General features: G+C 46.9%; 1 protein-coding gene across 1 annotated transcript in view; it reads left to right on the forward strand.

Annotated features, from left to right (window-relative positions):
* LOC121582855 (melanopsin-A-like) overlaps window positions 1–11,472 on the forward strand; it is a 105,062-nt gene extending 93,590 nt beyond the window's left edge. Inside the window, exons 10-11 of the mRNA XM_045224620.1 lie at window positions 6,648–6,707; window positions 10,459–11,472. Of these exons, the coding sequence (XP_045080555.1) occupies window positions 6,648–6,707; window positions 10,459–10,707 (309 nt within the window). The 3' untranslated portion in view covers window positions 10,708–11,472. The remainder of the gene's footprint in view (window positions 1–6,647; window positions 6,708–10,458) is intronic.
* Window positions 11,473–13,114: the final 1,642 nt, after the last annotated feature.

The following is a 13,114-nucleotide window of genomic DNA, read 5'->3' on the forward strand; positions in this document are numbered from 1 at the left end:
CTGGTAGCATCTGTTCATGACCAGGGGATCAGTCTGGCACCCAACTGTACACTTTGTCTAACAGATAAACAGGGTCAACAATTGTCATCCTCCCTCAATTACAAGATAGCTCGAGAAATAACGTAATCTTGATTGGAAGCTAATTTAATGCTTTACAGATGTAGACTGACTGGCTCCGTTGGATTAGATTCAAGCCAGTGAAGCCGTTACACTATGCAACTGTGACATATTTTGCTATGGCCCTGGGTTGGTTTGAGTTTGTTGTTGCTAGTTAGTAAAGTGTTGTAGTCAGACATGAGTTAGCTAGTGCCAACATGCATCCAATATTTATTTGTGCCGTAGACATGGGTTGCACCTCGGAGGCTAATGTGACTGCTTCGTCTAGATTACACTAACTTAGAGTTGTCACGATGTTAGTAATGGTGTGGTGTGGAATCAAGCGCAGAAGCAGATGGACAGTCCAACAGAGCTTTACTGAAGAGTGCCAAATAAATCCAACAAAAGCCAGAGGCAAAAAAGACGCACACAGGCGTCAAAACACGAGCGCACACACAGGGCGCAAAACTCTCCTCAACCGAGGAGGTAGCTCAATAATAAAGGCGTACCGAAACACGGGTAACGCACGAACACCTGACACAAAACAATACACACAACACTACACTAACAACAAGGAAACTAAATAGGGTGCTTAATGAGACATAACACAAGACAGGTGTGGCTAACAGACAAAACTAATCAAACAGGAAACATGGAACATACAACGGTGGCAGCTAGAATTCCGGAGACGACGAACGCCGAAACCTGCCCGAACAAGGGAGAGAGGCAGCCTCGGCCGAAACCGTGACAGTACCCCCCCCTTGACGCGCGGCTCCAGACGTGCGCCGACTCCGGCCTTGGGGACGACCCGGAGGACGTGGAGCAGGGCGCGTCGGATACCCCCGATGGAATTCCGTCAGGAGCGACGGGTCCAAAATGTCTCTCCTCGGCACCCAGCACCGCTCCTCCGGACCGTACCCCCTCCCACTCCACTAGATACTGGAGACCCCCATCCGACGTCTCGAATCCAAGATGGACCTCACGGAGTACGCCGGTGCCCCTCGATGTCCAATGGGGCGGGGGAGTCTCCCTATCTCATTTTCTTGGAGCGGGCCCGCTACCACCGGCCTGAGAAGGGACACATGGAACGAGGGGTTAATACACTTATACTCCACAGGTAGCTGTAATCTATAACATACCTCGTTCAACCTTCTCAGGACTTTAAATGGCCCTACAAACCGCCGACCCAGTTTCCGACAGGGCAGGCGGAGGGGCAGGTTTCTGGTAGAGAGCCAGACTCGATCACCAGGTGCGTACACCGGTGCCTCACTGCGGTGGAGATCAGCGCTCGCCTTCTGACGTCGGAGGGCCCGCTGCAGGTGGACGTGTGCAGCGTTCCAAGTCTCCTCCGAGCGCCGCGCCCACTCATCCACCGCAGGAGCCTCGATCTGGCTCTGCTGCCAGGGTGCCAGAACCGGCTGGTAACCTAACACACATTGAAATGGAGTTAGGTTAGTGGAGGAATGGCGTAGGGGAATTCTGGGCCATCTCGGCCCAGGGAACGTACCTTGACCACTCCTCCGGCCGGTCCTGGCAGTATGTTCTGAGAAACCTACCCACATCCTGGTTTACGCGTTCCACCTGCCCATTACTCTCCGGGTGGTACCCCGAGGTGAGGCTCACCGAGACCCCCAACCGCTCCATAAACGCTCTCCAGACTCTGGAGGTGAATTGGGGACCCCGATCAGCCACAATGTCCTCGGGTACCCCGTGAGTGCCGGAACACATGGGTGAACAGTGCCTCGGCAGTTTGTAGGGCAGTAGGAAGACCCGGCATGGGGAGCAAACGACAGGCCTTAGAGAACCGGTCCACAACGACCAGGATAGTAGTATTCCCTTGGGAGAGGGGAAGGTCTGTTATAAAGTCCACAGAGAGGTGGGACCATGGTCGTTGTGGAACGGGCAGGGGTAGCAACTTACCCCTAGGCAGATGTCTAGGCGCCTTACACTGGGCGCACACCGAGCAGGAGGAAACATAAACCCTCACATCCCTTGCCAACGTGGGCCACCAGTACTTGGCACTAAGACAGTGCACTGTCCGGCCGATACCCGGATGTCCAGAGGAGGGTGACGTGTGAGCCCAATAGATCAATCGATCCCGAACCTCGAGCGGAACGTACTTCCGACCCTCCGGGCACTGTGGTGGACTAGGGTCGGTGCGTAACGCCCGCTCGAGTTCAGTATCGACCTCCCACACTACCGGTGCCACCAGACACGACTCAGGCAGTATGGGAGTGGGCTCCACGGACCTCTCCTCCGTGTCATACCGCCGAGACAGCGCATCTGCCTTGCCATTCTGTGACCCAGGGATGTACGTGATCTTAAAAGTAAACCTGGTCAAGAACATACTCCATCTTGCCTGGCGAGGGTTCAGTCTCCCTCGCCGCCCGGATGTACTCCAGGTTACGGTGGTCCGTCAAAATGAGGAAAGGGTGTTGAGCCCCCTCAAGCCAGTGCCTCCACACCTTTAGAGCCTGTACCACGGCTAACAGCTCCCTGTCCCCTACGTCATAGTTCCGCTCCGCCGGACTGAGCTTCTTAGAATAAAAAGCACAGGGGCGGAGTTTAGGTGGCGCGCCAGACCGTTGTGAAAGCACGGCTCCTAAACCGGCCTCTGACGCGTCCACCTCTACCTGGAACGGCAAAGAGGGATCCGGATGCGCCAGCACCGGGGCCGAGGTAAACAGGTCCTTCAGCCTCCCAAACGCCCTGTCCGCCTCGGCCGACCACTGCAGACGCACCGGACCCCCTTCAACAGAGACGTGATGGGAGCTGCCACCTGTCCAAAACCCCGGATAAACCTCCTGTAGTAATTTGCAAACCCCCAAAAACTGCTGCACCTCCTTCACAGTGGTTGGTGTTTGCCAATTACGCACGGCCGACACCCGGTCTACCTCCATCCTCACCCCTGACGCAGACAACTGATAACCCAAAAAGGAGACCGACTCCTGGAAAAACAGACACTTCTCTGCCTTCACATACAGGTCGTGCTCCACCAGCCTCCGCAACACTCTACGCACCAGGGCCACATGCTCGACACGGGTAGGCGAGTACACGAGAATGTCATCAATGTACACAACCACCCCCTGCCCCTGCATGTCCCTGAAGATCTCATCCACGAATGATTGGAAAACTGACGGAGCGTTCATCAACCCGTATGGCATGACCAGATACTCGTAATGGCCCGAGGTGGTACTAAAGGCTGTCTTCCATTCATCACCCTCCCTGATGCGCACCAAGTTGTACGCGCTCCTGAGATCTAATTTCGTGAAGAAACGCGCCCCATGCAACGACTCAGTCATGGTCGCAATCAGCGGGGAGTGGATAACTGTACTTCACCGTAATCTGATTGAGACCACGGTAATCGATGCACGGCGCAAACCACCATCCTTTTTCTTCACAAAAAAAGAAACTCGAGGACGCGGGGGAAGTGGAAGGCCGTATGTATCCTTGTCTCAGAGATTCGTCTATGTAAATCTCCATAGCTTTCTTCTCCTCTTGAGACAGAGGATACACATGGCTCCGTGGGAGCGCAGCTCCTGCCTGGAGGTCTATCGCACAATCTCCCTGCCTATGGGGTGGCAACCGCGTGCGCCCTCGCCTTACTAAACGCAATAGCCAAATCCCCATACTCAGGGGGAACGTGCAATGCGGGCACCTGGTTTGGACTCTCCACCGAGGTAGCCCCTACGGAAACGCCCAAACATCTACCCACACACTGAGCAGACCACTCCATCAGAGCCCTCTCCTGCCACGAAATAGCTGGGTTATGGGTACTCAACCAGGGCATGCCCAGCACCACCGGATACGCAGGAGAGTCAATCAGGAACAGCTGAATCATCTCCTGATGATCCCCCTGCGCACACATCCTAAGTGGCGCCGTGACCTCCCTGATTAAGCCCGTACCCAACGGACGACTATCTAGGGCATGAACGGGGAAAGGAACATCAACAGGAATAAGGGGAATCCCTAACGCTAAACAAAACCTTTTATCAATAAAATTCCCAGCCGCGCCTGAATCTACCAGCGCCTTATGCTGGGAATGAGGTGCTACCTGTGGAAAACGCACAGGCATCCAAAAATGGGCAACAGTGAGCTCTGGGTGAGTGGGGCGCCTACTCACCTGGAGGGAATCCCCAGTGCGGGACCCATCGTCATCCCCCCCTAGGAGGCCATCCCCAGCACCTAGCCGCGGTGTGTCCTCCCGACCACAGTTGGTGCAGGGATGGACCCCTAACCAACCGACTCCTCCTCTCTCTAGCGCCAGCGCCCCGAGCTCCATAGGACACGGCTCGGAGGCGCTGGAGGGTGAAATGGACGGACCCCCTCAGGACGTCCGCGGGTGGCCAATAGGTTGTCCAGCCTGATGGACATGTCGACCAGCTGGTCGAAAGAGAGACTGGTGTCCCTACAAGCCAGCTCCCGACAGACGTCCTCTCGTAGGCTACATCTGTATAGATCGACGAGGCCCGCTCATTCCACCCTGCATCTGCCGCTAGAGTACGGAATTCGAGAGCGAATTCTTGGGCACTCCTCCTCCCCTGCCGGAGGAAGACCAGACGCTCCCCGCCGCTTCCCCTCCGGGGGATGGTCAAACACCGCCCTGAAGCGGCGGGAGAACTCGTTGTAGGTGATCGTCTCGGCGTCGATCTTCCTCCACTCCGCGTTGGCCCATTCCAACGCCTTCCCGGACAGGCAGGAGATCAGGGCGGACACGCTCTCATGCCCCGAGGGTGCCGGGTGTACGGTGGCCAGGTACAGCTCCACCTGGAGGAGGAATCCCTGACACCCAGCCGCGGTTCCGTTGTAGGCCCTCGGGAGAGAGAGTCGGATTCCTCGGGGTTCTGGCGCTGGAATGGGCGGACTGGCCGATGGTGCTGGCAGTGAGGGAGATGGTGGAGGCGCTCCCCAGCCTCGGAGCGTGGTGATCACCTCCTGCAGGGCGGTCCCCATCTGCTGTATCTGGTCCTGTTGTTCCCGAACCTGGACCTCCAGTCTCGTCGGGGCTGCTTCGGCTCCTGCTGATTCCATGTCGGGTGTGTAATTCTGTCACGATGTTAGTAATGGTGTGGTGTGGAATCAAGCGCAGAAGCAGATGGACAGTCCAACAGAGCTTTACTGAAGAGTGCCAAATAAATCCAACAAAAGCCAGAGGCAAAAAAGACGCACACAGGCGTCAAAACACGAGCGCACACACAGGGCGCAAAACTCTCCTCAACCGAGGAGGTAGCTCAATAATAAAGGCGTACCGAAACACGGGTAACGCACGAACACCTGACACAAAACAATACACACAACACTACACTAACAACAAGGAAACTAAATAGGGTGCTTAATGAGACATAACACAAGACAGGTGTGGCTAACAGACAAAACTAATCAAACAGGAAACATGGAACATACAACGGTGGCAGCTAGAATTCCGGAGACGACGAACGCCGAAACCTGCCCGAACAAGGGAGAGAGGCAGCCTCGGCCGAAACCGTGACAAGAGTGGCATGGAAATACGATGAAATTGCTAAAGTAGGCAAATAATTAGTAGGAAACAACTTTGTCATTACAGTTACTAGCAATACTAATGTTAGCTAGCTAAAATACAGTGGTCCCCTCAATCTAAGTTAGCTGGCTAAAGTTATACTGCATCTAAAGTCAATCTGGCGACATCACAATCATGACAAAATGTATTCTTTTGAAATGTTATCATGTTTCCAAGCAAAATCTGAGTTGTATTGAGGTAGGCTAACATTAGCCAGCTAGCTAGCTAGGTAGCTAACTTCAGCTATGCTAGCGATGATAGTGATAATGATTATCAAAATCCTGCATTGCATGGTCATTCCGTATAGGGCTTTTCAGTCTAAAACGACCGTGATCCTTTGAATACGTTGGGGGCGATGAATCAACAGAGCCCAATTCAATGAATGGTAGTGAAGTGGGCGAAGTGACAATTTGCACATGGAGCTTGGCAAAAGGGGGCATGATTTGTTGACATAATTGTAATCCAAACCCAACCTTAATTTACTCGTTCCAAACTCTGTTTTAGACGAGACTGACTTTATGACCAAAATTATCCTATTTACCGTACACTTTGTAGTCAATATTTACACTAGAATAAATGTTTCTGACTCCTATTGATGCCACAGGCCGTTTTCAAAGGGATTAGTTGGTTTTTAGGGGCATTCGCTCTTTCAGGTTGAATTAGAAAATCCTCTTTGCCTCTTTTGAGTTAATGGTTGAGTGAAACCCGAGTGTTTTAGATGGACTAAAAGCTTTGGGCCTTGGTAACAAGTGATCTGTGGTGTGACTTGATAGATGTTTGGAGATGCTTAATACTGTGTGTCACCCGGACTTCATGCCTGATTTGTTGTGGTCGCTATCCGCCCATTCAAGATCAAATATTTTATTAAGGCTAAATTATGTGTTAAACTCTTTACTTACATGTGACTGGTATTTAATTGAGTGTAGCATTGAAGTGACTCAAAGCATAATTACAATATATCACTCAATATAATAGCAGGAACCAACCTCTAAGACCTGAATTGTGTATCTTCTAGAGCTCTTATGACATTTCCATGACAGGCATAGGTCACAGAGACTGCAGCTTGCCTCTAGCTGTAAGTACCCATAATGAGCCAAAAGTGTCAGTCAATTCCACTTGTTTTGTATCGACCAGTGTGGCCATTACCTACCTCCAATAGACAACAAAGCAGCACTGGTGCCCTATTAAACCTTGGCTGAGTCTGCAATATAACATTACACGTCTTCCCCTGTTTTTTACCCTCTTTAGCCCAGCTAGGTAATGGGCTCCCATAGTGTCTCCTTAGCCAAAGACGATTTCAGTGTGTTTAGTGTTGACGGATGCTAGTGCATTCCTGTGCAGTGTGGCAGGGTTTGGCCATGAGCAGACAGCAGGCATATGGATGGCACGGAACAAGTGGCCTTATTAAATCACTGCAGTTTAATCTCAATAATTGTCACAGCAGACTAACTAGGCTTATCAATGAAAGACAGAATTAACTGTTCTGTGACATGCCTGGTGGCAGGCTTACAGGGGGAGAAATATTGCCACTTGCTCTTTAATTTGTAGTCAATGCTGAAAATGTCAGAGTAGGAACGGCAGTGGCAGATTATAATGACGTGAGACAGACTTTGTCTCTGCAGAGACAACAACGCTTTCTCACACCCATTCTCATTATATTATGTTTTTTGTGTCCCTTCATGTCTTATGATATGTTACAGTACGTCCTCCAATTCGTATGATATGTTACGAATGGTCCGGTGGCGGAATAGCAGTCTTACAGTATCATACGTTTTAGCAGTCTTACAGTATCATACGTCTTAGCGGTCATACAGTATCATATGTCTTCTTGCGTTAGCATTTGTGGCTAATGTTAGCTAGGTGGCTAACGTTAACTAGGTTAGGGGTAAGGGTTAGCTAACATGCTAAGTATTTGCAAATAGCTATGGTTGTGGTTAGCTAAAGTTGATAATTAGCTAAGATACTAAAGTTGTCCCTGATGCAATTCGAACATGCAACCTTTGGGTTGCTAGAAGTTTGCGTTATGTGCCCACCCATCCTCCCCGACAAACCTCCCTACTGTTGTTTCTGTATTAAGTAACCTTCTGTCTTAAAGGGATACTTCGGGATTTTGGCAATGAAGCCATTTATCTACTTCCCCAGAGTCAGATGAACTCGTGGATACCATTTGTATGTCTCTGCGTGCAGTTAAGGAAGTTGCTAACTAGTGTTAGTGCAATTGCTAACTAGCGTTAGCGCAATGACTGGCTTCCAGTCATTGCGCTAACGCTAGTTAGCATTTGCTCACGAAACGACCTCTAACTTCCTTCATACTGGATGCAGAGACATAAAATAGTATCCATGAGTTCATTTGACTCTGGGGAAGTAAAGGGCTTAATTTCCAAAGTCCCGAAGTATCCCTTTAAGTAACCAGATCATTGTTACATGTCATACGGATTGTAGGTAGAGGAGAGTCTGGATGAAAGTAACACGGGCGAAAGTAACACTTTTCTCCGATAACATAGAAGCTAGAATTACATAGTGAAGTCAGCACGTTCCTATTGCGGAGAACGAGGTCCCTGCAAAAAAAACAGCCCAGTCCACCCATGTATCGCAGAGTTATCGGCCCCAAAAAATGGGGACCCGGAAGGGTTTTTCAGTTGTAGAGTTGTTTAGTTGTTTAAGGTTCCAAAACTAAATGACAGCATAGGTTTCAAGTATCATGATAGCTAGTCTTGGGTGTTAGCCTGGGAGAAGTAACAGGAGATACAGGTGGGCCGTAAGTAACACAGTGTTAACTAATGACCTGGAATAAAATAATATTTAAGCACAGGCCATTGTCATAGTTCATATTGCTTTCATAATGTTAGCAAAATATCAACAAGTGACTGAATGTTTGAATATTATATATGGCATCATTAGAATTATGCCTTAATCAATTGACTTGATCGATCAGCTTCTCACATAAGCTTTTATGGACAGGTTAGTGGTTAAAAATATATATCATTATGATTCTGGAGGTTGTTAAGTTGCGTCATTCGAATCTGGTATCAGAACAGAATTTAACACTAAGTCACTGAATATATTCTCAGCTTTTTTATTATTATAATTAGTCAAGCGAATAAATGGTAAATGCAATCTTCGTATATACGGGTTCACTGTAACACCTCACAGGGCAAAACAGAGAACTAACTGTCCCAACCCAAAGTTATTATTTTAATACTCTGACAGAGATAGTTCCCGTTCAAAGCGGGCCTGTCAGAGTAGAGGCTGAGCGTGGTTTAAACTTACTCAGCATATCGTTGGCACACAGGCTGGTCCCAGCCCCTTGGTGCTTCACTGTTGCCGGGCATTAGTTGTTTTTTGCAACTTGTCTCGAGAGTCAGCACCCTCAGACATAGTTTCCTCTTCTTCATTGTTGCAGTACACATGTCCTTGAGCGGTTTAACAAAGAGGCAGTGTGTGTGTGTGTGTGTGTGTCACAAATCTATCTCAGCCTCCCCCCTAACGGTTCCTCACATTAGTCACAGCTTGTTATGTTAAACAATCTATATCAGTACAGCACAAACCTATTATGTTTAATCATTAATGTATTCTTTTTAAGCTAGGCATCACATCTAATTACAAGAAAATAGATCCCAACAGGGTCAATTACCTTTTGTCAAGCCATAGAAATGTGATAAGCATGATGAGTTTGCCGTTTGTGAAGAGTATAAAAACATGTATTCTATCAAGACACGAGGAGCATGACAAGGACAGCTGGAGGGCACCTGATTGGTAGTGCTATGCATGAATAGTCATTGAAAATGGTGAAAAACATATCTTACTACATTCCCATTGAAGTGAGATGATGTGATCCATTTTAGTCCAATTAATATTGTAAGGCGATGTTGACGCATGGTTCATTTTCATAAATTTCTAACCTATAGCATTAATTATTCAAATCAACACAAACATGAAATTATGGCTATTAGTACATTTCTTGAAAGTAATGAGCATTACATACCAGAAACATGGCGATAAGACAGATATTGTGCGCTTCTTGCCAACTGTTACTTCCGTCCCAAAACTGTGTTAAAGCCAATTTATGCTTGATCCGAAAATGTGATCGGAGGCTCCTTATGGAGGGTGTGACGCAATTGCGGAGCCTCCGTAGGCATGCAGAGGCCAAATTGAACTCGGTACCGCATCGCTGTGCGCCTCACAAATGTTGTAACAATGTGGAGGGCTCCGTATTGCTCCGCATTGACATGATTGGTTGACGGTAGGTGGGGGTGGGAGGTACTATATAAACACGAACTCACTTCCTTGACAACAGCTCTACTTGACAGCTCTGCGCTGCTCCGCGAACCGCAATAAGTATGAATGCCCAGACTTCTGCAGAGGCTGTATCACCGTAAATGCTGCACGGCCATGCAGCGCCTTTAACTCCCGCACCGCCTTCAGGCACAAAAGTAACGTTGCGGTAGTTCTGTTCTCTGTGATTTTAAATTAAACTAATTTACCCTATAAATGAAATTACAGTTGCTAATGGTAGAGGACATACTGTATATAAGTTGTTTGTCATAAAATATGGTGGCCCTATCGATCTCTGAGTAATTAGGAGGAAAATCTAAAATATTTTCTCCCATACCCAAAATACATGACCAGGCTGGAGACAAAGGAAAACAGATCTTCAAGATTTGCTTCGGATACAAGACCGGCTTTTAGGGAAAATAATATTAAACCAGAAATCCAATCTTTGTCTTAAATTGCCATGTTGCATAGATAATTGGGTGCAAAAATCGATCATTTGGCATATCATATGTTCACTGTTTCTCATCTCACCTTTTGTTTGACTTCGACAGGCAGGTGATTCGTCAGAAGTCATCGTAACGAGAGGAATGATTGGCCAGATTCCCAGCATCGTCATCACCTCTGAGACCAGCCTCTCCCCACCTGTCCTTAGGGCCAGTTCCCATGGTTCCCGTACAAGGCCATCCAATGGCAGTATAGATGTGGGGTCTGTTAATAAGGAGCCACAGGAGAGTGTCCAGCAGAGGTCAACACTTCCCTCTAACTCCTTTAACAGTGACGCCTCTACACCACTCATCTGATCACAACCTCCCCCAATTTTTATGTACAATACATTATAAATTATAGTAAATGCCAGGGTCTGTACTCAACATGCAACTTTTCTACAAGTCAAGTTAACCCCCATGTGAATACTCTTGCTGTATGTTCTTTACTGAAAAGGTTTTGTTTTGTTGATTTATTAATGTGGTACAACCAGGGCCGGCTCCAGGCATAAGCGACGTAAGCGGTTGCTTAGGGGCCCCAGCCGCCATTGGGCCACCGAACCAGGAACTCATTTCAGGTCTCAACATACTGTTCTCTACACCACATAGCAAAATGTGTAGGAAAAGTACTTTAAAACTAAAACAATGTATCTCCGTCATCAACAGGGAGGCCACTCAAATGTTTTGTCTGCAGGGGAGTCTCTTATCACATGGGATTGGTTGTGTTGTCTGCTAAGCTTTCACCAGGTCCTCTTGAGTGAGCTACAATCGTAAGGAAGTCCATAAAGTCAGACAGCAGCCCAACTGTTTCAAACCCGTTTCAAACTTATTTCAAACATTTCCCCTAGCCCAGGTCCCCTCCTCAAAGATCTGCTAGAGGCTGAAACAGATTAAATAGAACTGTTGTGTGAAGTAATGCAGACATTACTAAAAAAGGCAGAGCTGAGCTGGAAATGGCTATCTGAGGGATCTATCTTAGCTGGGAGACGCTGCCGTTCCATGTATGTTAACTAATCCACAGCTAGCACACCTGATTCAAATTGTCAACTAATCATCACGCCATTGACTATGTGAATCAGGTGTGTTACAGTAGTTCAGGGCTACAACAAAATTGTGAAGCATCTGGGGGTCCCTGAGGAGAGGTTTGAAAACCACTGGTCCAGGGTATTGTTTGAAGTCCTTAATGTGGGTCCAGGCTGTAGTCATCCCAGATTCTATCACATAGGCCATGGGCCTCGAGAAAGAGAGCCTTAAATGTCTTGAGCATTACAATGTTTAGGATGCTGCACAATAGATCCACAACTCAGGGCTGAATTCGATAGAATCTGCATTTTAATTGTGCAAGACAAATTCCTTCTCAAGGGCAATACAGTATTCTGTTGCTGTATTTACACAGTATAGCTCTTTTCCCCATGGACAAATAAAATCACAGAATGGTTTTAACTGTTGTAGATGCATCCAGTTTACAGAATAAGAAGTGGTTGGTCCATGGGCAGTAGCTTAGTTGGTAAACAAAGACACTGCGTTAACATTATCTATGGTGGATTTGAATTCCAGCCTCAGTTTCTCATCAGTTACTCTGACTTCAATCACCAGACTAGTGTTAACTGGTACTACTGTGTTTTGATGGAACCAAATAGACTGACAGACTGAAGGACACAATGGTTGAGAGTCAGAGAGAGTGACTGATAGCACTTGTAATGAGGACACAAGAAGAGGTATTCATATGTACAGGTACACAGTCCATGCGCATCTGAGTGTGTGGTCGCCTATTTATTATGGTCTCCTGCTTTTTAGATCATGCTTGTAATTAAGCAGTGTAAAATTTGCTTTGTAAGAAGCTGCATTTATTACCAGTGAGTATTGAATTTCAACATACCTAATATTTTGAAAAGATTTACACACTAAGATAACCATACGTATATACAGTTGAAGTCGGAAGTTTACATACACTTCAGTTGGAGTCATTAAAACTAGTTTTTCAACCACTCCACAAATTTCTTGTTAACAAACTATAGTTTTGGCTAGTCGGTTAGGACATCTACTTTGTGCATGACACAAGTAATTTGTGTGACGAAAGAAATAAAAGCTGAAATAAATCATTCTCTCTACAATTATTCTGACATTTCACGTTCTTAAAATAAAGTGGTGATCCTAACTGACCTAAGACAGGGAATTTTTACTAGGATTAAATGTCAGGAATTGTGAAAAACTGAGTTTAAATGTATTTGGATAAGGTGTATGTAAACTTCTGACATCAACTGTATATTTCTGTACCACGGGGGTCTTTCTGATTGTAATTAATGGGAGAATCGGTATCAGACAATTCATTATGGAGCAAAGTGCTCTAATGGCACAGTTGTAATAATGGATAATGATAACTCAACTCCTTGTGCAAGCAAACTTCAAAATGATCTGCAGAAGCACTTTAAGGTCTAGATATTAATTTTGTGATTCATTTGAAAGCTTTTGAAGTCACTGTAAAGTGAATTGTACCATTTTTGAGCAGTGTTGTAGAATATGAATCCAATGTTCCCTTCCCTGTGCTTGTATGGGTGGGCAAAAGGGACATTATTGTTGATTATACTTCAGCTGTTAAATAGCTTACACTAAATTGGGTCTCTAGTGAGTTTCAATACAGAGCACGACTATAATATATGTGACTATAATGATATTATAGAGTATGAAAGATTTCATCATACTCTACAATAGCTCAGAAATATTA

The sequence above is a fragment of the Coregonus clupeaformis genome, chromosome 1 (genome assembly GCF_020615455.1).
Source record: "Coregonus clupeaformis isolate EN_2021a chromosome 1, ASM2061545v1, whole genome shotgun sequence".
Lineage (NCBI taxonomy): Eukaryota > Metazoa > Chordata > Actinopteri > Salmoniformes > Salmonidae > Coregonus > Coregonus clupeaformis.